This window comes from Dipodomys merriami, unplaced genomic scaffold, assembly GCF_024711535.1.
Source record: "Dipodomys merriami isolate MVZ:Mamm:240054 unplaced genomic scaffold, mDipMer1.0.p SCAF_28, whole genome shotgun sequence".
Lineage (NCBI taxonomy): Eukaryota > Metazoa > Chordata > Mammalia > Rodentia > Heteromyidae > Dipodomys > Dipodomys merriami.
The window spans coordinates 12,445,884-12,473,166 of record NW_027204270.1 but is presented as its reverse complement, the minus strand read 5'-3'; the positions used below and the strand labels follow the sequence as shown (position 1 = coordinate 12,473,166).

At 50.1% G+C, this 27,283-nt stretch overlaps 2 protein-coding genes across 3 annotated transcripts; both read left to right on the top strand.

Moving 5' to 3' along the window:
* Positions 1 to 1,422: 1,422 nt before the first annotated feature.
* Positions 1,423 to 13,213, top strand: Cnksr1 (connector enhancer of kinase suppressor of Ras 1). Of its 2 annotated transcripts, none has more exons than XM_070037577.1 (21): positions 1,423 to 1,492; positions 5,045 to 5,202; positions 5,305 to 5,486; positions 5,977 to 6,061; positions 6,446 to 6,487; positions 6,562 to 6,666; positions 7,491 to 7,550; positions 7,670 to 7,714; positions 8,078 to 8,179; positions 8,260 to 8,321; positions 8,578 to 8,651; positions 8,747 to 8,853; positions 8,929 to 8,959; positions 9,547 to 9,719; positions 11,077 to 11,150; positions 11,319 to 11,390; positions 11,577 to 11,650; positions 11,803 to 11,864; positions 11,962 to 12,061; positions 12,136 to 12,314; positions 12,646 to 13,213. In XM_070037577.1, exons 1-21 carry the CDS (start codon positions 1,441 to 1,443, stop codon positions 12,907 to 12,909), a joined length of 2,103 nt encoding a protein of 700 aa, XP_069893678.1. In that variant the 5' UTR covers positions 1,423 to 1,440; the 3' UTR covers positions 12,910 to 13,213. The 2 variants fall into 2 exon arrangements, with proteins under 2 accessions (XP_069893678.1, XP_069893677.1); XM_070037576.1 differs by having other exon boundaries at positions 7,646 to 7,714.
* A 954-nt stretch (positions 13,214 to 14,167) lies between these two features.
* Positions 14,168 to 27,043, top strand: Catsper4 (cation channel sperm associated 4). Its single transcript, XM_070036979.1, has 11 exons — positions 14,168 to 14,267; positions 14,362 to 14,436; positions 14,813 to 14,956; positions 19,300 to 19,401; positions 22,478 to 22,575; positions 22,758 to 22,878; positions 23,068 to 23,201; positions 23,957 to 24,131; positions 24,828 to 25,036; positions 25,308 to 25,473; positions 26,588 to 27,043. The coding sequence occupies exons 1-11, from the start codon at positions 14,196 to 14,198 to the stop codon at positions 26,639 to 26,641; spliced, it is 1,350 nt and encodes a 449-aa protein (XP_069893080.1). The 5' UTR covers positions 14,168 to 14,195; the 3' UTR covers positions 26,642 to 27,043.
* Positions 27,044 to 27,283: the final 240 nt, after the last annotated feature.

The window sequence follows — 27,283 nt, the reverse complement described above, 5'->3', positions numbered from 1 at the left end:
TGATGTCAGGGCCTCTTCTTTGGCTTTTTTCACTTAAGGATAATGATCTTCCACTTGAGCCACCCCTTCACTTCCGTTTTTGTTTTTGTTTGTTTGTTTGCTTTTGCTGGTTAATTAGAAATAAGAATCTCATAGAGACTTTTCTACCCAGAGTAGCTTTGAACATTGATCCTCAATTCTTGTCTCCTGAGTAGCTAGGATTACAGGCATGAACCACTGGCTTCAAGCTTTTTATGTGTGTACTATTTTCTCTGGCTGTGTAGCATGTAACTATGTGATGCTGAGGCAGCCATGCAAGATGACTCATGAGCAGTACTAAAAAAATAAATAGAAGACTTTTTTTTTTCAGCCATGGGGCTTGAACTCAGGACCTGAGCACTGTCCCTGAGCTCTTTTGCTCAAGGCTGGAACATTATCACTTTGAACTATAGCACTACTTCTGGTATTCTGGTGGTTAACTGGAAATAAGAGTCTCACAGGGCTAGAAATGTGGCTTAGTGGTACAGTGCTTGCCTAGTATGCATGAAGCCCTAGGTTGGATTTCTCAGTGCCACATAAATAGAAAATGCTGGAAGTGATGCTATGGCTTAAGTGGTAGAGTGCTAGACTTGAGCAAAAGCAGCTCAGGGACAGTGCCCAGGCCCAGGACTGGAGGGGGGGGGGGGGGAGTCAGACTTTTCTGCCTGGGCTGGCTCTGAACCACAATTCTCAGATCTAAGCCTCCTGAATACAGCAACGACAGGCATGAGCCACAAGGAGCTCTAAATAAAAGCTTTATTCTGAGAAAGTATTCATAAACCTCACTAGACTGCCAAAAGATTCAAATTAAAAGAGGCTTAAAAAACCAGTTCCAAACGTTTTTAAGTTACTCGCTCAGGTACTCTGCAAACCGCGCTCTGAAGCAGGGACTTGTATCGCTTTTGCAGATCTGGAACTTGAGTCAAGGCCCCGCTCAGAGATTTGAGGCCAGAGGCCAGTTTCTCCACCGGGCTTGAGCTCAGGGTGCTGTCCCTCAGCCTTTTCCAAACTCTACCACTTGAGCCACAGGTCCATTAATGGCTTTTTCCCCCCTCCCTGATGGATTGGAGATAAGATTCTCAAGGGCTGTCCTGCCCAGGCTAGCTTCGGACCACGTTCCCCAGCTCTCAGCCGCCTGACTAGCTAGGATTACAGGTGTCTGGAAATCTCAGCCCAGATCTGAGGTTACCAGGGTCACAGTGCTCTGGGGCCGCCCCACCTGACCCAGCCGTCCCGATGCCCGCGGGGCGGGGCCGGAGGCTGTGCAGTGCCTCACCTGGGCGGCCACGTGGGCCCAGGTATGCGCGGCCCCGCCCCGCCCCGCCCCGCCCGCCCGGCCCGCCCAACCCGGGCTTCGGGAGCGGAAATTCCTGCGCGGGCGGGCCGGGCGGGCCGGGCGGACCGCGGCGGGCGGAGCCGGGCATGGAGCCGGTGGAGGCCTGGACCCCCGGGAAGGTGGCGGCTTGGCTGAGAGGTGGGTGGGGCTGGGGCCGAGGGGGGCTGGAGGGGGTCCCGGGGGTGTCCCCCGGCCGGAGGACCTGCCGAGTCTGTTAGTCAACAGGTATTCATAGAGCGTCTGTCGTGTTCCAAGTTCAGTGCTGGGCCGAGGGGCAGATCCGAAAACCCCGGTCGACCCAGGGACTCCGAGAGGGGGGCTCCCATCGCCCCTGCACCCCATGAGACCGCCAGGGTGGAAGGGGGGGAGACGGGCTGGTGAAAACCCACGCAGGCCCCTCCCGCCCAAGCCCTCGGTATCCCCTGAGTCCTCCCAGGTCCCCCCCCCCAACCCGCTGGGTGGTTGTGAAGCCCATTTTTCAAACGCAGAAACTGAGGCGCCCAGCCAGGAAGTGATTTGCACAGTCTTGGAACAGGACTCGGGCTGGTGTCATTTTTCTCTTCCCCAGCCTGAGGCTCCCAAGTGACAAGCCCCGGCCAGGCCAGGCTGAAGGCCGGGACACCCCCACAGCCCCCTGGGGAACTCCCCTTGGGAGGAGGACATGCTCCCCAGACTCAGTGGATCAGACAGACTCAGAGAAGTGAGGGCCTTGTGTGGGTGCAGACTCTGGTATGGAGGAGAGTCAGGACGTGCTGATCCACCACTTGTCAGCTTGGAGCAGTGCTTCTTCCTTTCTTTTCCTTTCATTTCCTTTCCCTCCCTCCCTCCCTCCTCCCTGTCTTCCTTTTTTGGCTGGTACAGGGGCTTGAACTCAGAGCCTTGTGCTCTCCTTTGGCATTTTTTTTTGGGGGGGGCCGGTCATGGGCCTGAACTCTGGGCCTGGGCGCTGTCTCTCAGCTCTTCAGCTCAAGGCTAGCGCTCTACCACTTGAGCTACAGCGCCACTTCCAGCTTTTTTTTTTTTTTTTTCTTCTGCTTATGTGGTGCTGAGGAATTGAACCCAGGGCCTCATGTATGCAAGGCAAGTGCTTTACTACTGAGCCACCTTCCCAGCCCCTTTGGCATTTTCACTCAAGGCTGGCACTGTACCACTTGAGCCACAAGTCCACTTCCAGCTTTTTTTTTTTTTATGATTAATTGGAGATAAGTCTCATGGATTTTTCTGCTCTGCTAGCTTTGAACCATAATCCCTAGATCTCAGCCCCTTGAGTAGCAAGGATTACAGGCATAAGCTACCAACATTTGGTTTAACTTTTCTTTATTTTTTGGTCGGTCGTGGGGCTTGAACTCTGGGCCTGGGTGCTGTCACTCAGCTCTTCAGCTCAAGGCAAGTGCTCTACCACTTGAGCTACAGCGCCACTTCCGGTTTTCTGGTGGTTTATTGGAGATAGGAGTCTCATGGTCTCTCTTGCTCAGGCTGGCTTTGAACCGCGATCCTCAGATCCCAGCCTCCTGAGTAGCTAGGATTACAGGCGTGAGCCACCAGAGCGCTCGGCTCAGTTTAACTTTTCTTTCTCAGTGGACAAAATGTTGTCAAGGTCTGCTGGAAGCAGGAGAGGCAGCCCCAATACATCCAGCGTAGTAAGGAAGTGCTCAGGGACCATGGTCAGTAAGCAACAGGTTCATGAATTCCCTGTGTAGTGCTCTTAATGTTAAACAGAGAATGAGGAAGAGTTATAGCTAGATCACACATGCATTCCCCAGTGATGGCGCCAGGTTTGGGATTAGGGAGATTCCTTCAAACAGTGAGCAAGATATAAACAAATATAAAGCCAAGAGATTCCCTGATTTGGGCAGTCTGCTTTGTGCCAGGTAAAGGCTGAAGTTAGTAGATGAATGATTATTTAGGGTTTGGTCTTTGAAAAGCCTGTGATAAAATGGGAAAGATGGATGTTCAAGTGCCAGGATGTATGGAGGCTCAGGGGGCAGTGGAGTGAGAAGAGAGATCCCCAGTTCAACCTGGGGAGTAATGAAAGGTATCCTGGATGCATTTAGGTGATAAAGGGTGTAAAGGATCTGGAAGGGCAACCCAGACAGCAGGAGTAGCACATGAGGGGACCCTGAGGCAGAATGATTGGGGAACTTCCAGGAGTAGGTACTGTGGATCTGCAGTGCCTAGGGCCTAAGTTCAAGTCCCAGGAGCAGCACAAAACAAAACAAAACATTTGTCATTCTAGCACTGGAGAGGCTGAGGCAGGAGGAACAATAGTTCAAGATTAGCTTGGGTAACATAGCAAGTTCAAGGTCAGCCTGAGCTATAAAGTGACACTTCATCTCAAACAAACTGCTGGACCTTTGTCCTGAGGGTCTGCTACATTAGTTGTGGTGTGGTAAGAGGCCTGTACTTGGGGGGTGGGGGGAAGGGCGGTGAGTTACTAGGATTTGAAGTCAGGGACTCACATTTGCTAGTTAGGCACTACTACTACTGAGCCATGACTCTGGCCTCTATTTTGTACTAGCTGTTTTTTTCAGGGAGGGTCTCCCTTCCAGGACACATTCCTGATCCACAATCTACCTATTTTAGGCTTACCATTCTAGCTGGGATGACAAGTGCATGCCACTACACCCAGCTTCTTTTTTTTTTTTTTTTTGGGTCTGGTCGTGGGGCCTGAACTCGGCCTGGGCGCTGTCCCTCAGCTCTTCAGCTCAAGGCTAGCACTCTACCACTTGAGCCACAGCGCCACTTCCGGCTTTTTTCTTATGTGGTGCTGAGGAATCGAACCCAGGGCCTCGAGCATGCAAGGCAAGTGCTCTACCACTGAGCCACCTTCCCAGCCCAGACCCACCTTCTTTTCATTGGGGTAAAGCTTCATGAACTTTTCTGTCTGGTCTGACTTGAAACTGCAGTGTTACCAATCTCAATTTCCCACATAGCTTAAGATGACAGGCATGTGCCAGTGTACCCAGCTATGGGTTGTGAAGGGGTCTCAGCCTCTCAGATAGCTAGGATTACAGGCATAAGCCAAAGGATACCTGGCTGAAATTCCTAACAGGTTTCCCAATGAGGCTGCTGTTACTGGTCTGTTCTCTTTCTCTTTCTCTCTCTCTCTCTCTCTCTCTCTCTCTCTCTCTCTCTCTCTCTCTCTCTCTCTCTCTCTCTCTCTCTCTCTCTCTCTCTTTAAAGACAGGGTCTCATTATGTAGCCCAGGATAGACTCAGACTTGAAATCCTCCTGCCTCAGCCTCCCAAGTACTGGGACCAAGTGTCTGACATCCATGTCAAGTTCCCTCTCCTCTCCCTCCATCCCTCCCCATCTCAGTACTAGAGTTTGAATTCAGAGTTTTTTCACTCAAGGCTGGTACTCTACCTCTTGAGCCATACCTCCACTTCTAGCTTTTTGCTGGTTAATTGGAGATAAGAGTCTGTGAGACTCAGCCTGCCTGGCTGGCTTTGAACCTAGATCTTCAGATCTCAGCTGGAGTAGGTAGGATTACAGGCATGAGCCACCAGCATCCAGGTTGGAAACCATTCTTTGAAGCTGCCCTATATCATCCTTAACTCAGTAGATACAGCTACAGCACACAACCTGAGGCTGGGGTGGTCACTAGGGGAGGAAACAGGCCTTGTGGGAGTGAAGAACTAATGGTCTGGGCATCTGTTTCTGCAGTGCTGACCTCTGCTCTCCCTCCAGGCCTCGATGATTCCCTGCAGGATTATCCATTTGAAGACTGGGAGCTACCTGGCAAGCACCTGCTCCAACTTTGCCCCCGCAGCCTAGAGGCTCTGACCGTGTGGCCCCTGGGCCATCAGGAGCTCATTCTACATGGGGTAGAACAGCTGCAGGCCCTGGTGAGTAGGCTCTGGCTATATTGGCTGCAGCAGCCACCAATCTGGAGGTTGCCCATGCTGGCTGGCGGCTTCTAGGCAATGACCTACCCTTTTCTGGTGCAGAGCTCTGGGCTACATACAGACAACCTGCAGAGCCTGACAGAGAGGCTGTTGAAGGGGACTCAGGCTTTGCAAAGCTTAGTCCAAGGCCACCTGGGGAATTGTGCAGAGACCCCTACCCATGTCCTCAGTGCAGCTGTGGAACTAGTATGTGAGGCTCGTGCCCTCCTCTTCTGGCTCAACAGGTACTAGGGTTGGGGTGACTGGGGAGGGGACCCTTCATATCCTTGGCCTCCTCCAAGGATAGATGAAAAAAAACAGAGCTGGGCTCTTGATCAGATAAAGCAGAGTGGGTCAAAAAGTCAGTCAGAGCCAATAGGCTCCTTGGGTTCCTGTCTCCACCTGTAATCTTAAAGGTTTTATCAACAGCCAGTAAATGGAGCTTCCACTTCCTTCACTGCTTTCTGCTTGTCTGTTGGTCTCACGTGGAACATCACTTCCCCAAGGAAGCTTTCCCTGTTAATCCACCGTCTTAGCTCCTTCAGGAGACTTGTTATATTTCAAGTTAAATCATAACTGACAGCTATCTAGTGTTCACGTGACAAGTAAGTCTTGGGCTAGCGCTAAGCTCTTTAAGGCATCAGTCATCTCTATTCCAAAACAAAACCTATGGGCAGACTTGGCCCCCAGCCTCAGATGAGAAATCAGCTCCCACAGAGTCTTTTTTCCTGCCAGGTACCTCTTCTCCCACTTAAATGACTTCTCCGCCTGCCAGGAGATCGGGTTGTTGTGTGGAGAACTCAGCCAGGTCTTGCAAGAGGTAGGAACAAATGGTTCAGGCTTGGCCTATGCCCGGGAGCTTTTTATAACCCGTGAATCAGACCAGGATTCTCTGTGAGGGCTGGGGCAAGAGGGTGAGCTTGCTCAGGAAAGGACGCCCTTCCTCTGGGTATGGGGTCTTGAAATGGAAGCTCTAGAAGTTTGATGCTTGGAAGGAGTGGCAAGGGAGACTATGCGTGGCAACTTTTGTGGGCCTGGTATTTAGAGGTGAGGATACCTTGGGGTTGAAACTCTAAGGTCCCGTAGTTCTAGGCAGGGGACCAGTATAGGGGAAGCTGAGAGGGGTGGCAGGGTCATGCCCTCAGGAGACAGCAGCACCCCACTCCCTCATTCAGGGAGGCCCCTGTTCTCTTTCTGTTTCCAGGACTGTTCAGAGGCTGAGAAGGAGAGTAAAGTCCTGAGGATTGTGAGTCTTTGGGGGCGATACGGGGGGTGAAGATGGGGTAAAGGTCATCCAGATAACCTGTTTCCCTCCCCCAGTGCAGCCACGTGGCTGGGATTTGTCACAACATCCTGAGCTGCAGCCCCAAGGAGCTGCTGGAGCAGAGGGCTGTGCTAGAGCAGGTGCACCTGGACGACCCTTCCGTGAGTCCGGACCCTTCTCCCTCCTAACCCCTTGGCAGCCTTGTCTGAGTCTTGAAATATGATCTAGGAGGCCCAACATCCCGTGCTGCTAGCTGGTACCTTTTTTTTTTTTTTGGGGGGGGGGTCCGGCCGTGGGGCCTGAACTCTGGGCCTGGGCACTGTCCCTCAGCTCTTCAGCTCAAGGCTGGCGCTCTACCACTTGAGCCACAGCACCACTTCCGGCTTTTTTCTTTTTTTGCTTATGTGGTGCTGAGGAATCGAACCCAGGGCCTCTGGCATGCAAGGCAAATACTCTACCACTGAGCCACCTTCCCAGCCCCCGTGCTGCTAGCTGGAAGCCTACTTTATACAGATGTTTAAACGGGACCCTAGAGGACCCACCTGGCATCTCGACACTGTTTAGTACTCTCCTATGTCCCAAGGGAACTACACCTACATGTGGCCCTGGGTGGCATGCTTTACCCCTGTGACCCAGACATGAAAGGGCCTCAGGGGCAGGTTAGGAGAGACAGGAGAAGATCTAAGCTTTCCTGCTTTTAATCTTGGCCAGATGGGAAAATCAGAGCCCAGAGCCTTATCCCTGTTCCTCTCCTTTCAGGGAATCTGTAAGCCCAGAAATTATCAACCTAGTTTCCTTCTGGTCCTGTCAGAGGTATCAGCAGAGAAATGCAGCAAGCCCAAATCAGAAAGCAAGTTGGGGTAGTATCAATTTAAGGCCAGATCTACCTACCTTAGAGTCCTGGTGCCTTACAGAGATTGTACCCACTGGCTTTGCTGCCTCCCCTCCCCCGATCTGTCACTCAATGTAGCCTTTCCCTCCATAGGGCCTAGAAATCCACACCACCAGCAACTGCTTGCACTTTGTGTCCCGAGTTGGCACCCAGGTGAGAGCCCCACATTCTAAAGCTGTCAGCTGCCAGCCAAGCCGGCTTTCGGGCCCTGGAAGAGCTCACTCTCTAGGCCCCATTCCCCACACCAGGTCTCTTCTGACTCCCGTCTGCAGATCCTGCTTGGAGATGAGGTTGTGCAGATCAATGAGCAGGTGGTGGTGAGTGAGGGGGACCAGGAAGTGGTGGAGGGTGGGTGGTATGGAGTGGATCCGGGATGGGAGGAGGGCAGCCATGGTTCTGCTCTTTGGGAAGATCAGGGTTGTAGATGCTACCTTCCACAAGATAAGCCAGCTCAGAGGACAGGTCAGGCCCTATGTAGATAAGAGCCCCCATATTCTTCTCAGCCACCCTGCCCCCAGGCCCTCTCATCTGCCTGTGCAGAGCTAAGGTGAAAGCTTGTGAGGATCCCTGGAGGAAGAGCTCTGAGTACCAGAGCAAGAGTTGCTGAGCTGCTTCAGAGCCTTCTGCCCAGCTTGATACCAGCCTAGGGTCTCTGCCCTACCCTTGCCCTTGTCTCCTAGGTGGGCTGGACCCACAAGAACATGGTGAAGGAATTGCTGAGGGAACCAGCTGGGGTCAGCTTAGTGCTGAAGAAGATTCCAGTGCCAGAGACCCCTCCACAGGTACCTGCTCCCCACCCCACCCCACCTGCTTTCATACCCTTGTCATCAATTGCATCACCCTACTTCTGGTTATTCTCCAGACACCCCTGGACTGCCCACATCTGAGAAGCCAATCTTTGGCCCTGGCTCCATTGTCTCCCAGGTAATAGGCTCCACCTTAGGTGTTTCTTTCTTTCTTTCTTTTTTATTGTGAAAATACCGTACAGAGGGGTTACAATTACATGGGCAAGATAATGAGTACATTTCTTATCAAGCATTGTTGCCTCCTCCTTTGTTTCCCCTTCCCATCCCTTCCCATCTCCCCCTGTCCCTCTCCCTCCCCCCGTCTTCCCCTACCCCCAAGGTGTTTCTTGATTAGGATGACCAGGGCCTCATCTCATCTCCCCTTGCTCCCCCAGAGTCTCATCTGAAGACGTCTTTGCCTTCAACCTGACTTCAGACCCAAGTTCTGGGAGCAACCCTGCGTGGACAGGTAGTTTCAATGCCACGTCAGGTGGCAGAGGCCCTGGGCAAAGGTATCCCAGGCCTGAGACTGGGCTCATGGACCTCCTTCTCTCTCCCTGACAGACTCCACCTCCCTTGACCCCCAGCCCCTTTCTAGTCCCCCAGCATCTCCGGTCACACTCTCAGCAGGAATAGCAGAGCCTCCACGGACCTCACAGCACCCTGACAAGGCAAGGTCAGGGGCTCAGTTTATGGGTGTGGGCTCTGAACCTAGACCTTTTCTAACCCTTTTTTGGTCCTTTCAGAGTCCTGTCTTTGATCAGAAGAAATCAAAAGGTATGAGTGCTCCTGGTGGGGTGAGGACCCCCATATGAGATGCTCTAAGAAATCTAGTGCTGGAGCCAGGCATCAGTGGCTCACGCCTGTAATCCTAGCTACTCAGGAGGCAGAGATCCGAGGATTAAGATTCAAAGCCAGTCCAGGCAGGAAAGTCCATGAGACTCATCTCCAATTAACCACCAGAAAACCAGAAGTGGCACTGTGGCTCAAGTAGTAGAGAGCTAGCCTTGAGCTGAAAAACTAAGGAACAGTGCCCAGGCCCAGAGTTCAAGCTCCATGACTGACCAAAAAAAGAAAAGAAATCTAGTGCTGGGCAGGACTACCCCACCCACTTCCCACACAGCCTCTCTGGAGACATGTGTTCAAGGATCCCATATCCAGGTTCCCAGCCCGGGCCTCTTGCCAGTTCTAACTGAGCAAATGGCTCACCTGCCAATCTTTGGTTTCATCTCTAAAACAGTCACCCCAGTTCTGAGGTCACACCTGTGGGACATTCTGAGTCCAAAGTGTAGGGTCAGACAGCAAATTTGGGGGATCAAGACACTGTGACCACCTCTCACCAAGTGTCCTATGCTGTGCTATAGGTGTGGCGACAAGGCTGAGCCGCAGGCGGGTGTCATGCCGGGAGCTGGGCCTGCCCGACTGCAATGGCTGGCTCCTGCTGCGCAAGGTGCCCAGTGGCTTCATGGGCCCCCGCTGGCGGCGCTGCTGGTTTGTACTCAAGGGACACATGCTGTACTGGTACCGCCAGCCTCAGGTGAGATGGCCTTGTTCACTCACACAGGTAACCAGTGACTCAGCTCAGGGCCAAGATTTTTGTTTTGGTTTTTTCTTCTAGTCCCAGTGCTTGAACTCAGGGCCTGGGTACTGTCTCTTAGCTTTCATGCTCGAGGCTGTTACTCTACCACTTGAGCCACAGCTCTACTTTTGGCTGCTGCTGCTGCTGCTGCTGCTGCTGCTGCTTCTCCTTCTCCTTCTTCTGGTGGTTAATGAGAGATAAGAGTCTCATGGATTGTTCAGAGTCACCCAGCTCAGAGGTGACACTTGTAACATTTTGAGCCTAAGACTGCTCAATCCTCAGATCTCAGCTTCCTGAATAGCTAAGATTACAAGTGTGATCCAAGAACACCCTGCTCTTAGGGCCTCAATTCATATCTCTATTCCACCATTCTACTACCTACTCCTGTCATCACTGGTGGGCCCCAGACTTCCCTTGGCTCCAATCCCCATTGGTGAAGTGGGGATACTGCTTCAGAGACAAATGAGCTCACATGTGTAGAAAAGAAGTTTGAAGTGGCTAGAAGTGTGACATAGTGTTCTCAGCGTGCACATACTACGAGAATCCCAGCACTGGTGAAGGAGGGAGGAGGAAGAGAAAGAGGTATTGTTTGGAGAAGATGTAGAGAAAATCACTTTTATTCTGCCTATCTCTCCTTCTTCTTCTGATATTCATACCTAGTGATGACTTACCCAGTCATTTATTAGACAAACATTCAGGTGCCTGCTAAGCCCAGCTCTAGTCTAGACAATGGACGAAGAAGGAATTGTACAACTCTTAACCCTCTACAACTTAGAGGCTGGTGGGGAAGAGGGAACAATACATGTTTAGGGACAATGTGGGGAACAAGTGCTAAGAGACAGGAAAAGCCCAAAAGATTTGGATGGGAGCATAGCAGAAGTATCTGGCCCAGTCGGAACAGTAGCGAAGATTCGCTGAGAAAGCAATACCTGGGGGTTAATCAGATGAAAAGGAGAGCTGGGTAGGGCATCTGCCTAGCAAGCACTAGGCCGTGAGTTCAAGCCCCAATACTGCCAAAACAAGTTTAAAAAAAAAGATGAAAGGAGGAGGAAGATGTTTACAAAGCTCAGTGGTATAAAGCAGCTTCATGAGTCTGCAGAGGAACTTAGAAACAGACTCCTCTTGGCTGTTTCTCTGAATGTCTTGGTGGCTCAGAGGTACCCGTTGGCCACACATTCTGCCCTGAAACTTGTGATTCAGCCCCCCCAAAATCCTCTCCTTTCTATTGCCCTCTGGAGCCCAAAGTAACTAAGGAGCAGTTGATGGGTCTGAGGGCTTGGGGCTTCAAATGACCTTCATGCTGTGATTCCCTCAGGATGAAAAGGCTGAGGGCCTCATCAATGTCTCCAACTACAGTCTGGAAAGTGGCCATGATCAGAAGAAGAAATAGTTAAGTCCTGGGGTGTGTGGGATGGGAGCATGGTGAGAGAAATGGGGCAGTATGGGGTGGTTGCATGGTTGCATGGCAGGTGGCTTGGATTCCTGATCCAGAGTCTCTGAGTTCTGGGTAGGCCACCCAGAAGGAGGCTTGAGTGGTGGTTCTTGTCTTCTTGGCAGTGTGTTCCAGCTCACCCATGACGTGTACAAACCCTTTGTCTTTGCTGCTGATACACTGTCTGATCTGAGCATGTGAGTACCACTTCTCTGCTCTAGCAAATCCCAAACTTCTGTGGCTGACCAACATGCTTACTTCTCAAAGTCTCAGTTCTATCATCTGTAAAATGGGTCAAAAATTCCCTAGATGGTGAAAATCCCCTAGTACAAGTAGGGCCTCAGTGAATGGAAACTCCCTGAGAGCTGGTTGTTCCTCCACAGGTGGGTGCGCAATCTCATCACTTGCATTTCCAAGTACCAGTCTCCAGGGCCGGTACCCTCAGCCAGAGAGGAAGGTTGGTACCTCGCAGGAAAGGGAGAAGGAGTTGGGATCTCACTTGAACCTCTCCCTTTCCTGAGATGGGAACTGGAACATTGTTGTTCTAACCTACTCCTTGGTCTCCCCAAGCCCCATGGGTTCCCCAACTGATCCTCCCCACCCATCTAGATTGCTACAGTGAGACCGAAGCAGAAGACCCTGATGATGAGGCCGGGTCTCGCTCAGCCTCAGTGAGTAGGGGTCTGTTTGGGGGTGGAAGGTAGGGGGGGTAGACAGCAGGAGATGGGGCTCAGGCTATTGCCCTCCTCATCTTCTGTCCTGATTCAGCCTAGCCCAGCTCAGACTTGGAGTCCACTCCGTGGAGACACATCACCTGTGACTTCCCCAACCCAGCACAGCCCAAGGACATCCGTTGGGCCTCCAGAAGGTACTAAGCTGGGAGCTGGGCTCTGGGCTGGTGGCTGGGATGGACACATATTTATTCTCTCCCTATTGCCCCAGATGGCAGCGAAGAACTGGAAGGAATGGTAAGGGGACTGAGGCAGGGTGGTGTGTCCCTCCTGGGCCAGCCACAACCCCTGACCTATGAACAGTGGCGAAGCTCTTTCATGCGGCGTAATCGAGACCCCCACCTCAATGAGAGAGTGCATCGTGTTCGGGCACTACAGAGCACACTCAAGGTCAGCTAGGGGCACTGGGCAGGACAAGGGACAGGGGCTCTGGGCTTCTGGTATCTGCCTCTGGCTCCCAGTTTCCCTGGGCTTGGGACTCTGGGGTTTGGGTCCTGGTTCTCTGACTTCAGGACTCAATTCTGGGTTCCATGTTCCAGTTTGGGCTCAGCTGTGGACTGGGCCAAGTTCCAGGTTCTGAGTTGGGACTTGAAATCTCACCCTGGCTCATGGGACGCTGCTAGCCCAGTCCTGGATTCTAAGTACAAGACTCCAGATTCTGCTCTGGGCTCTTGTCTCTCTCTTTGTGATCATGGCTCCTCATTTCCTGCTCCCTTGACAGGCAAAGCTGCAGGAGCTTCAGGCCCTGGAGGAAGTGCTGGGTGACCCTGAGCTTACTGGAGAGAAGTTCCGTCGTTGGAAAGAACAGAACCAGGAGTTGTACTCAGAGAGCCTGGGAGCCAGGGGAGTGCTGCAGGCTGAGGGCAGCTCCCTGGCCCTGACCTCTGACTCTATAGAGCAGTCCCCCCAATCCCTAACCTCAGACTCTGAGGCTCCCTCCCATTTCTGTGCCGTTGATCCCAGGGAGCAACCTCCAGCCTCTTGACCTCTCACTCTAACCAGTACCATATCACTACCTGTCTACAATGACATTGTTTCTGGGCTCTGTTCAAGGATAGAAACAGTACAAGTCCATTCTGTCTGGCCTCTACCTGGATTTCCACTGTTTCTCCCCACCATGTGCCCTGGAGCAAGGCAAGGGGAACTTTGTTTCACCCCCTTGGTAAGGACGAAATTCTTCTGTCCAACCTGTCTCTCAGCAATGCTGGTTTCCCCTAATAAAATCTGGACAGGTATTTATTCTATGTGAGATACTCTCTACTGAATAAAATCCCTGTATCTAAAATGAATCTATCTGTGCTCTTAGTTTTTTTTGGGGGGTGGGGTGGGGTCCAGTTGTGGGGCCTGAACTCTGGGCCTGGGCACTGTCCCTCAGCTCTTCAGCTCAAGGCTAGCACTCTACCACTTGAGCCACAGCACCACTTCCGGCTTTTTTCTTTTTTGCTTATGCGGTGCTGAGGAATCGAACCCAGGGCCTCATGCATGCAAGGCAAGCGCTCTACCACTGAGCCACCTTCCCAGCCCCTGTGTTCTTTAGAATTGGAAATCTACTCCCCAGAGGGTTGGGGTGAATGTCCTATGCTGTGGGTAGGTAACAAGCTCCCTGTGTGGTTCATTGGCCTGTGCTGTGCACCTAAAGTGCTGGCCTACCAGCATAAGCTCCTACTCATGGTCTTCTCACCCCAGCAGTATTGCCCATCCTATCTCTAGTGGGGACAGTGAGATACCTCCACTTAGTAGATTGGACATATACCTGACATGGAAGGGCAGGATGGGTGGCCTCGGAGCCCAGTGATAGGACAGGTAGCTGGAGGGGAGTAGTACCCTGGGGGGAGAGTCCTGGCCCAAAACATCTGTGTGTGCGCATGCGTGCATGTACGCACACCACTACTAAACTTGAATTTGGCCTGGGAGCTATCCATTAGCTTTTTCATTCAAGACTGGCAGTCTATCACACCTCCACTTCTGGCTTCTCTGCTGGCTAATTGGAGATAAGTCTCACAAATGTTCCTAGATCTAGAGCTGGGACATGGCCTAACTCTGTCCAGCAGGGACAAGAAACCAGTTCTATTCCCATCAGCCTCTGCCGTCTGACCCCATCCCAGCAGCCCTCAGACAGTGGAAGGGGTTCCTCTGGGGCTGGAATTCTTGAGTGGAATGTGGAAGGCTCGGGGGTCACAGCCACCTCTATGATCTCACCACGAGGGGGAGTGAGACTTCCCGCTGCAAAATTTCATTGAAGAGGAGGAGAGGACAAGTAACAGAGCAACAATGGCAGAAAACCAAAAGGCCTGGTGGCAGCAATGGACTGACACCACCAACGTCAAAAATTTGAGCAGCTTGGTAGGGGCCCCTTGCCTAGCTCCATCCCTAAGGTGGCACCCCAGGGTGGGCAGGGGCAGTGGCTGCACTGAGAACCCCCTCCTCTCTCCTGCAGAGGAACACATATGACCCCTTCACCCGCCACGATGAGCAAGTGCTCATCAACCGCATGGACATCACAAGTCGGAAGGTAGGAAGGCGGGGACAGTAGGAAGTAGGTACAGGCCCCTCCTGCAACGGTGCCCCTGGGCACATGTGCCTTCTGCCTTATACGTGCCTCCTTCTAGAGGAACTTCCCTAGCAGTAACCCCAAAGTGACTCCCCCACTTAACAGTTTAGCAACTGCCTCGCAGTGCCCCCATAGAAAACCTTATATTATGACAATACTCACTAGCCAAACTCCCCTCAAAAGACTCTCTTGCCATGATCTGTTTTAGAGACTACATAAATAGCAACTTGGATGCTTTGCATTTCATGATCTCAGATGAGTCCCTTTTAGGCTCCCCCTAAACACAGAGAACCTTCCAGGTAGAGGCTGCCTGTACAAGGTCTCCACCCTCTCCTAGGATGCCTGGGACAAGGAGGAGTTCATCACTCAAATGTACGTCAAACACTTGTTGCGACATCCGACCTTCCAGACGATTCTGGCCCTGCTGCTGGTGACCAACGCCATCACCATTGCTCTCCGGACCAGCTCCTACCATGGCCAGGTGGGACCCCAGTTTTCCCTTTGTCCCCATTGGCTTGAATGGTGACCCAAGGCCACAGGTTCCTCATCTATCTTGAACTGGATGCCATATATCTTGAACTGTGTCTATTGGCCAGGGATCTGAAGGTCAAGGAAGACTTCACAGGGGAGAAGGCTCAGGAGCCTTGAGGATTGCATTGGATTTATAAAAGCACAGGAGAGAATGGTGTGTACAAGGGAAATGGTGTGTACAGGGAAATGGCTAACCTTTTGGGGAATGGTGTCCAATCTTAACAATCACTAAGAGAAAATCACCTGAACTAGGTGCTGATTGTAATCAGTGTAAAGTTCCCAGGTAAGAATACAATAGATCCAGTTATGGCCCCAGGAAGTCTCAATCATACCTTCACAAGTGCCTGAGTATTACAAAGTACATGGAACCTAATATGGAGGAGGTAACATTTAAGCTGAGAGTAAAGAATGAGAGGAGTAGTAGGCCAAGCAAAGATAGATGGGGAAGAACAAAACATGAGTTATTGTGTCTAACTTAAAGTCCAGTCCAGGATGACCTTGATCTTATCTTTGATGTCTTAATTGCTTTTTCCTTTTTCTTTCTTTCCTTCTTTTTCCTTTTCCTTTTTTCTTTTTCTTTTTCTTTTTCTTTTTTTTTTTTTTTGGTGCTGATCCTGAGGCTTGAACTCAGGGCCTGGACTCTGTCCCTAAGTTTCTTTGTGCTCAAGGCTAGCATTCTATCACTTGAGTCACAGCTCCAATTCAGGCTTTTTTTTTTTTTTTTTAGTAGTTTATTGGAAAAAAGAATCTCATGGACTTTCCTGCCTGGCCTGGCTTTGAACCTCAAGCCTTAGCTCTCAGCCTCCTGAATAGCTAGGATTATAAGCATGAGCCACCAGTGCCCAGCTTATTGCCTTAATTTCTTACAAGGAGTATCTATACATGAATGATGCCATTCAAATTCCATATGTCCAGAGTAGTGATGGCAGATGAACTTAGAGAGATGATGAGAGGCCAGATCATACACAGTCTTCCTGTTATGTCAAGAAGGCTGGCCAGTATTCTATATATCAGTAGAAGTCCAGGGCAATGTTTAAAGCAAAGAGAAGTGACAGACGTGTTTTAGGAAACTTGAAAGACTACACAGTGTGGAAGGAAGGGGATCAAGAAGAGGGAAGCTGAGTGCCAGTGGCTCACACCTATAATCCTAGCTACTCAGGAGGCTGAGATCTGAGCATTGAGGTTCAAAGTCAGCCAGGGCAGGAAAGTCCGTGAGACTCTTATCTCCAATTTAAAAAAAAAAAAACACTAGAAAACCGGAAGTGGTGCTGTGGCTCAAGTGGTAGAGCACTCGCCTTGAACTGAAGAGTGCAGAGACAGCGCCCAGGCTCAGAGTTCAGGCCCCATGACTGAACAAAAAAAAAAAAAAAAGAAGAAGAAGAGGAAGAAAGCCGGGCGCCAGTGGCTTATGCCTGTAATCCTAGCTACTCTGGAGGCTGAGATCTGAGGATCTCGGTTCAAAGCCAGCCCGGGCAGCAAAGTCTGTGAAACTCTTATCTCCAATAAACCACCAGAAAACCGGAAGTGTTGCTGTAGCTCAAGTGGCAGAGCTCTAGCCTTGAGCTGAAGAGCTGAGGGACAGCGCCCAGGCCTAGAGTTCAATCCCCACAACTGACAAAAAAAAAAAAAAAAAAATGGGGGGGAGAAATGGATGGGGCAGGAGCCTATCACAGATGTCCAGGTAGATGATGGGATTTAGGTCAGGACAATGGCAAATGAGTGAGAAGGTACCACATCCACGTAGGATGGTGTAAGCATGTCCTTCCTGATAGATTACATCAACAGCTAACAGTGAGCACTTACTATGTGCTACCTTGGGTTAACACAAGTTGTCACCTCATGCATGCAGGCAAAGAGAGGGCAGAAAATTAAGTTTCTGGATTGAGCAAGTGATGGGTATCCCATCACACCAAGAAAGCAACTCTGGGGAAGATGTGAAAGTCAGTTTGAACTGTGTAGCATCTGATGCATCACATGATGTCCTCATAGAGATGTTTCAAAGAGGAGCTGGAGGCCAGATCTGAAAGGCAGGGAGGGCACTTGGGTGGAGATGGACAGCTGAGAGCTGTCAGTGTCATCAGGGTGGGTGGCTAGACTTAAGGAGTGGGGGAGATGGCCTACAGAGTATGCATGAGAACAGGAGAGGGGCAAGACAGGCAGGCATGGGAACAGAGGCAAAGGTGGAAGAGATTGAGGAGGAGTGGCCATTGGCCAATGGTGGAGGCAGGAACTTGAAGTTTGCAGAGTCAGGGCACAGGAGGGCACAGCATAAACCAGTCATGAAATCAACTCAGAGCCAGGCACCAGTGGCTCACGCCTATAATCCTACTACCCAGGAGGCTGAGATCTGAGGACTGTGGTTCAGAGCTAGCCTGGGCAGGAAAGTCCATGAGACTCTTTTCTCCAGTTAAACACCAAAATGCCAAAAGTGGAGCTGTGGCTCAAGTGGTAGAGCACTAGCCTTGAGTGAAAACACTGAGAAATAGTGCCTAGGTTCTGAATTCAAGTTCTGAATTCAAGTATAGGCACACACAAAAAGATATTTTCAGACTATAGAGGCCAGAGTTTTGGCAGATGACCAAATATAGCAAGAGGGAATAAGAAAAAGAAAAGGAGAGACAAAGGGAGGATGGGCTAGGGGAAAGAAGGAAGAACAAGGAAGGATTATTTTGTAAGCTGTATATCTTACTATGGGTCCCAAACAAAACTGTTAAAATCCTGGTGGAGGTTTTGTGTCCAAGAAACTCAGACCCTAGATTTTGATTTTGAACTTCATTCTGTAGGGCATAGAAGCATGGAAGACTTGTAAGGGCAACAGAAGAATAATGTAGAATCTCTTATCATTAATACTGGGTAGGGCCTGTTACCTGAATTGGCCAGCAGGTAGAGCCACAGGGATAAGAAGGGGAAAGAAACAGCCAGTCCTTAAACACTTCTGAATTGGAGTCCAGCAAGAAGCCTATAAGCTTTAAAGTTAACCCTCCAGCCCTCCGCCCCTGCACGTATGGCAGTGAATCTCCAAGAACTGAGTCAACCATGAGCCATAAAAAAAAAGTATGGAGGGGCTGGGAAGGTGGCTCATGGGTAGAGCGCTTGCCTTGCATGCCTGAGGCCCTGGGTTCGATTCCTCAGCACCACATAAGCAAAAAGAAAAAAGCCGGAAGTGGTGCTGTGGCTCAAGTGGTAGAGCGCTACCCTTGAGCTGAAGAGCTGAGGGACAGTGCCCAGGCCCAGAGTTCAGGCCCACGACCGGACCTCCCCCCCAAAAAAAAAAAAAGTATGGAGCCAGGTGCTAGTGGCTCATGCCTATAATTCTAGCTACTCAGAAGGTTGAGATCTGAGGATCATAGTTTGAAGCCAACCTCAGGCAGGAAAGTCCTTGAGACTCTTATTTCTAATTAATCACCAGATGGGCTGGGAAGGTGGCTCAGTGGTAGAGTGCTTGCCTTTCATGCATAAGGTCCTGGGTTTGATTCCTTAGCACCACATAAGCAAAAAGAAAAAAAGCCAGAAGTGGTGCTGTGGCTCAAGTGGTAGAGCGCTAGCCTTGAGCTGAAGAGCTGAGGGACAGCGTCCAGGCCCAGAGTTCAGGCCCCATGACTGGACCCCCCCCCAAAAAAAAAATCACCAGAAAACAGGAAGTGGTATTGTAGCTCAAAGCACTAGAGTGCTAGCCTTGACCTAAAAAGCTCAGGGGACAGCACCCAGGCCCCAAGTTTAAAAAAAAAAAAAAGGAAGTAAGAAGGCAAGATGACTTGGTATTTCAAGGTAGAGTCGGTTTGGGTAGATATGAGTTAGGGTTTTTTTTTGTTATAGTTTGCTGGTCCTGGGACTTGAACTCAAGGCTTGACACTGTCCCTGAGGTTTTTTTTTTGTTGTTGTTTGTTTTTTTTGTCGTTGTGGGGTTTGAACTGTGGGCCTGGGCGCTGTCATTGTGCTCTTCAACTCAAGGCAAGCACTCTACCACTTAAGCCACAGTACTGCTTCTGGTTTTCTAGTGGGTTAATTGGAGATCAAAGTCTCACAGATTTTTTTGCTAGGCTGGCTTTGAACCATGATCCTAGACCTCAGCCTCCTGAGTAGTTAGGATTACAGGCAGGAGTCACTGGCTCCCTCCCAGGCAGGATTGCTCTTAGTGCAATACCTGGCGTGGACACAGAAATTGCCTCCTAAAGGGCATGACAGAGGAGGAAGGGCAGCAGGAATACAGACTCTCCTTCCTCCATAACTGTCCTCCCCCAGGACCTGCTCACTAATGCCTCTGCCCCTCTCTTATTCTCTGTCTCCCTGTAGAAACACTATGAGTTATTCTCTACCATAGATGACATTGTGCTAACCATCCTTATCTGTGAGGTTCTCCTAGGCTGGCTCAATGGCTTCTGGATTTTCTGGAAGGTGAGATCTTGGGACCTCCCTACTATTGCCCTTCTTCTCCCTGGGAGCTGCACCCCATGTAGTCCCTGGCCTGAAACTCGAGGGGGTTTGTGTGTGAGGGGACGGTGTGTGTGTGTGTGTGTGTGTGTGTGTGTGTGTGTGTGTGTAAGAGAGATGCTGAGATGTCCCAGAACAACAGATCTTGTACTGGAAGTTGCCTCCCTGGGTTCTAGTTTCTTTTCTTTTTTTTTTTTTTTTTTTTTTTGTCGGTCATGGGGCTTGAATTCTGGGCCTGAACACTGTCCTTCAGCTCTTCAGCTCAAGGCTAGTGCTCTACCACTTGAGCCACTGGGCCACTTAGGGTTTTCTGAGTGGCTTATTGGAGATAAAAGTCTCACAGACTTTCCTTTCCTGCCCTGGCTGGCTTTGAACCTCATTCCTCAGATCTCAGCCTCCTGAGTAGCTAGGATTACAGGCGTGAGCCTCCATTACCCTGCTTAGTTCCTATTCTTGATCCAGCTCTGTAGTCAAGGAAATGTTGACTTTTATACCTGGGATTGAGGGTATGTATAGAAGTCTAGAACAAGAGTTAGAAAACTTTTTCTGTGACTTACCAGATAAAAATATACTTTTTCCCCCCAGTCCTGGGGCTTGAAATCAGGGCCTGGGCACTGTCCCTGAGCTTCTTTTGCTCAAGGCTAGCACTCTACTACTTGAGCCACAGCACCCCTTCTGGCTTTTTCTTTATTTTTTTTGGGTCCGGTCGTGGGGCCTGAACTCTGGGCCTGGGCGCTGTCTCTCAGCTCTTCAGCTCAAGGCTAGCGCTCTACCACTTGAGCCATAGCACCACTTCTGGCTTTTTTCTTTTTGCTTATGTGGTGCTGAGGAATTGAACCCAGGGCCTCAGGCATGCAAGGCAAGCGCTCTACCACTGAGCCACCTTCCCAGCCCCCCCTTCTGGCTTTTTCTGTTTATGTGGTACTGAGGAATTGAACCCAGGGCTTCATTCATTCTATGCAAGCACTCTACCACTCAGCTATATTCCCAACCCGACTTTGAATTTTCATGTGTCAGAAAGTATTCTAGGCAGGTGTCAGTGGCTTACATCTGTAATCCTAACTACTCAGGAAGCTAGTATCTGAGCATTGAAGTTCAAACCCAGCTCTGGCAGGAAAAGTCTGTGAGACACATCCCCAATTAGCGACCAGAAAACCAGAGTAGAGGTATGGCTCAAGTGGTAGAGCACTAGCTTTGAGTGAAAATATCTCAGGGAAAGTACACAGGCCCTGATTTTAAGCCCCAGGACCAGCACACACAAGTATTTGATTTTCCCTCTTCATTTGCTTTACTCTCATACCCATGGGGATGTCTTCTTCAGGAGGTCTCTTCCAATCTCTAGGCCAGGTTCCCAGCTGCTCTGGTCTTTCTCATGTATGCATATAAAATATTTTGTCTCAGGCTGGGAATGTGGCTTAGTGTAGAGTGCTTGCCTAGCATGCATGAAATCCTAGGTTCCATTCCTTAGTGCCACAGAAATAGAAAAGGCCGGAAATGGTGCTGTGGTCCAAGTGGTGGAGTGCTACCCTTGAACAAAAGAAGCTCAGGGACAGTGCTCAGGTCCTGAGTTCAGAACCAAGATTGGCCAAAAAAAATTTTTTTTTGGTCTTTCCACATCCTTCAAATTAATCTGTGAGCCCTACAGGACAAAAACCTTTTATTCTCAGGAAATGGTTCCTGGTATGGCATACTGCAGGAGCTTAATATTTGTTCAATACAATAATCAATTTATAGACAAGTGGATTTTCATTTCCTCTCCTTTCTTTTTTCTTTTATGTTCCAGGACTGGAGTTGTTATTTTTAGTTGTCATTGTTGTTGGTCGTAGGGCTTGAACTTGGTGCCTAGGTGCTATCCCTGAGTTCTTTTTGCTCAAGGTTAGCACTAACACTTTGAGCCACAACTCCACTTCCTGTTTTCTGGTGGTTCACTGGAGATAAGAGTATCACTGCCAGGCATTGGTGGCTTACTCCTGTGATCCTTGCTACTCAGGAGGCTGAGATCTGAGAATCACAGTTCAAAGCCAGCCGGCAGGAAAGTCCATGAGATTCTTATCTCCAATTAACCACCAGAAAACCAGAAGTGGTGTTGTGGCTCAAGTGGTAGAGTGCTCATCTTGAGCTGAAGAGCTGAGGGACAACACCCAGACTCAGAGTTCAAGCCCCACAACCAACAAAAAAGAAAAGAAAAAAAAGTATCACAGACTTTCCTACCCAGGTTGGCTTCAGATCATAATCCTTTAGATCTAAGCTTCCTGAGTAGCTAGGATTACTGGTGTGAGCCACCAGTGCCTGGCCCACTTCCACCTTTTTTCTGGTTAACTGAAGATGAGAAGCTCACACATTTTTCTGACTGGGCTGGTTTCAAACATCAATCTTGCCAGGTGTCAGTGGCTCACGCCTGTCATCCTAGCTACTAGGTAGGAGGCTGAGATCTGAGGATCGGGGTTCAAAACCAGCCTGGGAAGAAAAGTTTGTGAGACTCTTATGTCTAATTAACCACCAGAAAACGGAAGTGGCACGGTGGCTCAAGTGGTAGAGTGCTTGCCTTGAGCTGAAGATCTCATGACCAACCAAAAAAAAACAAAAAACAAAAAACAAAAAACAACCCACCCTCAATCCTCAGATCTCAGCTGAGTAGATAGGATTATAGATGTAAGCCACTAGCATCCAGTTTGAAGCAGTATTGCTTGATGTGTTTATTTGGTATTCATCCATTTTATGAACTGTTATGTCACACAAAGGCAGGAGCATCCAGATGTTGTCTAGTTACCTAATTTGTAGGACAAGGACAGTTCACTAGCCAAAGCGGGCCTCAGCCTAGGGACCAAAGGGTACATATGAAGGGAGGCTTTTCACTTTTCCTGAGTTTGCACTTGGCTATTGGCAGATGTGCAGGACAGTATGTGGACATGTTCTGTACATGTTTGGGGGCAGAAGAGGATGCTATTGAGCCCCCCATCCTCGGGGTGTGAGGAGGGAAACTAGGGCAGCCATCAAGGGCTAAATATGACAGATCCTTCTGGGGCTGACTCACTTTTAGGACGGTTGGAATATCCTCAATTTCGTTATTGTCTTTGTCTTGCTCCTGGGGTTCTTCATTAATGAACTCAATAACATTGCTGTCACCTACACGCTCAGGTGAGCTGGGAGCTCTGGAGAAAAGAGGGAACATTTCTGGATCTCAGGAATGAGAGGGGGAGGTGGTTATTAGCTGGGCATCAGTTCTGCCTCTGTGGTTAGTTAGGGGGTGGGCAATGGGGAGGGAGGGCAGGTCAGGTCTGGGAAGAGCCAAAGGGTATCCTTGAGAGGCTTTGCCACAGGGCGCTTCGGCTGGTACACGTGTGCATGGCGGTGGAGCCCCTGGCCCGGATCATCCGTGTCATCATACAGTCGGTGCCTGACATGGCCAATATCATGGCCCTCATCCTCTTCTTCATGCTGGTCAGTGCCCTCCTTCACCCTAGCCCTTCCCCTTCCCTGAAACGGTATCTGGGTCAATGGGGAGAGATGGGAAACCTAGAGAAGAGGCTCATGGTTATGGGCAGCACCAACTTGCAAGTCATTTGCATATTCTGTTCATGTCCAAGGCCCCTGGATGATGTTAGGGTGGGACTTTGGTCTCTTTGGCAGGTGTTCTCTGTGTTTGGAGTCACACTCTTTGGCGCATTCGTGCCCAAGCATTTCCAGAACATGGGGGTTGCCCTGTACACCCTCTTCATCTGCATCACACAGGATGGCTGGCTGGACATCTACAGGGACTTCCAGTGAGTGCCAATGGAACTCCCAGGCCTCATTCTCACCTTGGCAAGGACTGGGCTGGAACTGCTGTATGGCAGGAAAATGGGGGAAAAGGGCTTATGAGGAGTTTGGGGCTCCAGGGCTGGCCTAGCAGGAAGGTGGTACCCAAAGCTTTGTAGTGAGGAAAAACAGCTGGATGCTAGTGGCTCATACCTGTCATCCTAGTTGCTCAGGAAGCTGAGATCTGAGGGTTGTAGTTTGAAGCTAGCCCAGACATAAAAATTTGTGAGACTCTTATCTTTAAAGACCCAGCAAATACATTATTAACTATGTTGAAGATTGTTGTGAGAATCAGTAGAGAAAATATATATATGAATCTTCCAGTATATAGGCTGGTACAGAGCGCTTCCATTTATTATATATATATATATATATATGTATATATATATATATATATATATATATACACACACACACACACACACACAAAGAGAGTGTTGGTAATCGATGACATCTGATACTGCTGATGTCCAAACCACTCCCCAGGGCTGCTCTGAGTGTTGGCCCACTATCTAGCAGCACAGCAGGTCAACAGCACATTAGTAAGTAGCAGGTGCTATGACCCCCCCCCCCCCAGGAGTCAGTAATTAGATCTGCACAATAGTTGCAAAACAGGCAGAAGTCCCTGTAGACCTGGGGATAATGACCTCATTTCATAGAAGAGGAAACAGAGGCTCACAAAGGTTGGAAAGCTGTTGTGGTCCCTGTGTGCCATCTCTAGGATGCAGAGGAGAGAGTATGCAATGGAGATAGGGGCTGCCATCTACTTTGCCATCTTCATCAGTGTCGGTGCCTTCGTCGGTATCAACCTGTTTGTTGTTGTGGTGACTACCAATCTGGAACAAATGATGAAGACAGGAGAGCAGCACAAAGAGCGTCAAATAATCTTTAGTGAGGTGTGTGGGATGGGGAGGGCAAGAGGGAGGGGAGGGGCTATGTACATGGGTGCCAACATGTACGTATGTATCTGTGTGTATGTGTGTGCATGTGCACATATGTGTTCTTGCACAAAAGAAAATCAAATCCAAAACCAGGAGCCCCATGCCTGGACTTCCCACTCCTCAACTTGGGGTATGGATTTCCTAGATGTGACCACTGTGTGGGTCTTAGAGCATTTCACCAATGCAGTCTCCAGTTTCTTCTATACAATAGGAATAATCATGGTATTTAGCTGCCAGGGCTCCACTGAAGATTATGTAAACACCGACATGTGCTTGGCACATAGTAAACACACAATAAATGTTATCTACAGAGTAGTCATTCAGCAGAGCTTCAGTATGATTGGAAAAGGAGGTGAGGCCATGACTTGAGAAGAAGCAGGGCTTTCCAAGTGTACTGGGGTAGGAATTATCAGGGATGAAATGAGAGGGAAGGGGGTGAGAATTTCCAAAGAAGTGGAGGATGGGTTGGTGCACTTGACCTCAAACAAGGTAGGCAAGCTAATACTGATTGGAGCTGAGGGTTCCTAGTCTGGCTCAATGGGGGAAAGCAAGTGCTAGAGAGAGGGGTGGGGGGGAGGATGGAAGAGAGGAGAGGAAAGGAAAGGACGGGAGGGGAGAGAACCATGCATGCTCTCTCTGCCCTTCCCCCAGAATGTGGAAGAAGATGAGAACTGGGATGACGAATTGCCACTTGTGCACTGTGCAGTGGCCCGGATGGAGAAACCTTCCCCCCAGGAACCACTTGTAGGGGGCGCCCTGCCAAACCTCACAGAAAACACATGTGACAACTTTTGCTTGGTGCTTGAAGCAATACAGGAGAACTTGAAGAAGTACAAGCAGATCCGAGATGAGCTCAACAGGTAGGGAAGGAGGTACTGGGGGTACCCCCCAAGTCCCATGAGTCAAGGCTGGGTCTGGTCTCATGCCTTTATCATTTCCTAATGTGGATCCTGGAGCCCAGAGAGGCTAAGTGATTCACCCAGGGTCCCCCAGCCTGTTGGTGGGTGTGAGGGAAAAGGAGGGTCCTGGTGTGTGGTAGGGAATGTCCAAGGAGTAGTACAGGCCACACCGGGGAAGAGGTAGAAGAGCTGTCCCCCTCCCCTGAATGCACTTTCCTCTCTGCCCCACCAGTATCGTGGAGGAAGTACGCTCCATCCGCTACAACAAGGAGCAGGAAGAGGAGTTGTTACGCAGACACATGTCTACAAGTCTGTCATCACTGAGCGGGTCCTCAGTGGACACACGAGGCTTAGCTACCCAGCAAGACTTGTTCTCAGCACTGGTTGACAGGGAAAAGGTGTGGCTTCCCTATCCTACCCAATCAGCACTTTTCCTGCTGTCCAGCCCAGCCACTGGTGTATTTGTCAAAGTGCCTTTCTCTATTCCAAGACCTGTCCATTCCCTCAACTACCACCCACTGCAGCTGTCACCACCCATATTGGGTCAAATCCCACCCTACCCTTCTCTGAAAGACCCCTACCCTGTTCTATCAGGTTCTGCCCCTGAAGCCAGTTTGTTTCCCAGCTCTTCTTAGTATGGTTTCATCCAGCTCAGCTCCTCTGGGCAAATGAACCATGGATGGCCATCTGGGTTCATTAAGAGCAGTATCCTAAGCCAGGTGCCAATGGCTCATGCCTACAATCCTAACTACTCAGGAGGCTGAGATCTGAGGATTGTGGTTCAAAGCCATCCTAGGCAGGAAAGTCCATGAGACTTTTTTTGGGGGGGGGGTCCAGTCATAGGGCCTCAACTCTGGGCCTGGGCGCTGTACCTCAGCTCTTCAGCTCAAGGCTAGCACTCTACCACTTGAACCATAGTTCCACTTCCGGCTTTTTTCTTTTTTTTGCTTATGTGGTGCTGAGGAATCGAACCCAGGGCCTCATGCATGCAAAGCAAGCACTCTACCACTGAGCCACCTTCCCAGCCCCATGTCCATGAGACTCTGTCTCCAGTAAATCACCAGAAAACTGGAAGTGGCACTTTGGCTCAAGTGGTATAGGGCTTGCCTTGAACTGAAGAACACAGGGACAGCACCCAGGCCCAGAGTTCAAGCCCCATGACCAACAACAACAACAACAAAAAGAGTAGTGCCAGAGAGAGAGAGAGAAAGAGAGAGAGAGAGAGAGAGAGAGAGAGAGAGAGAGAGAGAGAGAGAGAGAGAGAGAGAGGAGAGGAGAGGAGAGAGAGAGAACATGTGCTTCTGGATAGAAAAAAGGTGTTTGCCTTCTGCCAATTGGACTGGGTTAGAACGACCGGGATTCTGGTAAATGCTTGGTTCCCCAGCTCACAGGCTCTATAGTTAAACATATTGAAGAATTGGATTGGACAGCTGTTGAAGCTCAAGAAAGGGAGGAAGGAAGAATCTGACATACCAAGGCAGGATAAATTATGAAAAACCCTCTTAATTGCAGGTTTATGAATCGACCACAAATACAATGCTTAGCAAACACAAGTTCAACCACTGAGGAGGCGGGATAGAAACCAAGGGGCCTGCACACATACAGCCAGCTGCTGCATCTTCCTGCATCCCTAGCATGGCTGGGCACAATCTGGCCAATGCCCATTCTCTCCCTCATACCTGGGCAGTGGCCAGGGACTGTGATAATGGCAGCATCTGCAGGGCTTGTGCCTGTGAGCCTCAGGTCCAGAGGAACCAAGACGGAGAAGGAAGCTGGATGAGAATGAGAGCCCTGTTGGCAAGGATGAGCACAGAAGAGGGCTACTGGCCAAGGTAGCCAGGCTTTGGCCTAAAGAAGGGCATCCTTGACCACCTGCTCCAGTCTAGAGCTGGGTGAAGCCTGAGTAGGTCCAGGCACTGAGAAGATAAAGGTCAGGCCAACAAGGACGCCAAGGCCAGGTATCTGTATACTGACAATCTGACAATAAAATTTTTTTTTGTTGGAATCAACTATGTTTTGATTGGTGGATTCCCAACTCCTTGGGATGCTTGCAGTGGATCTGATGGAAAAGATAGATAAATCTGGCATGAGCTGGGCACCAGTGGCTCACGTCCGTAATCCTGGCTACTCAGGAGGCTGAGATCTGAGGATCATGGTTCAAAGACAGCCTGGCAGGAAAGTCCTTGAGACTCATCTACAATTAACCAC

Bases quoted from the DNA above. Each gene is read 5' to 3' on its own strand.
- Cnksr1 (XM_070037576.1), top strand. From the start codon at position 1,441: ATGGAGCCGGTGGAGGCCTGGACCCCCGGGAAGGTGGCGGCTTGGCTG. The intron at 12,062-12,135 runs GTACTAAGCTGG...CTATTGCCCCAG, and splicing joins ATCCGTTGGGCCTCCAGAAG to ATGGCAGCGAAGAACTGGAA. The intron at 12,315-12,645 runs GTCAGCTAGGGG...CTCCCTTGACAG, and splicing joins CACTACAGAGCACACTCAAG to GCAAAGCTGCAGGAGCTTCA.
- Catsper4 (XM_070036979.1), top strand. From the start codon at position 14,196: ATGGCAGAAAACCAAAAGGCCTGGTGGCAGCAATGGACTGACACCACC. The intron at 14,957-19,299 runs GTGGGACCCCAG...GTCTCCCTGTAG, and splicing joins CCAGCTCCTACCATGGCCAG to AAACACTATGAGTTATTCTC. The intron at 24,132-24,827 runs GTGTGTGGGATG...CCCTTCCCCCAG, and splicing joins GTCAAATAATCTTTAGTGAG to AATGTGGAAGAAGATGAGAA.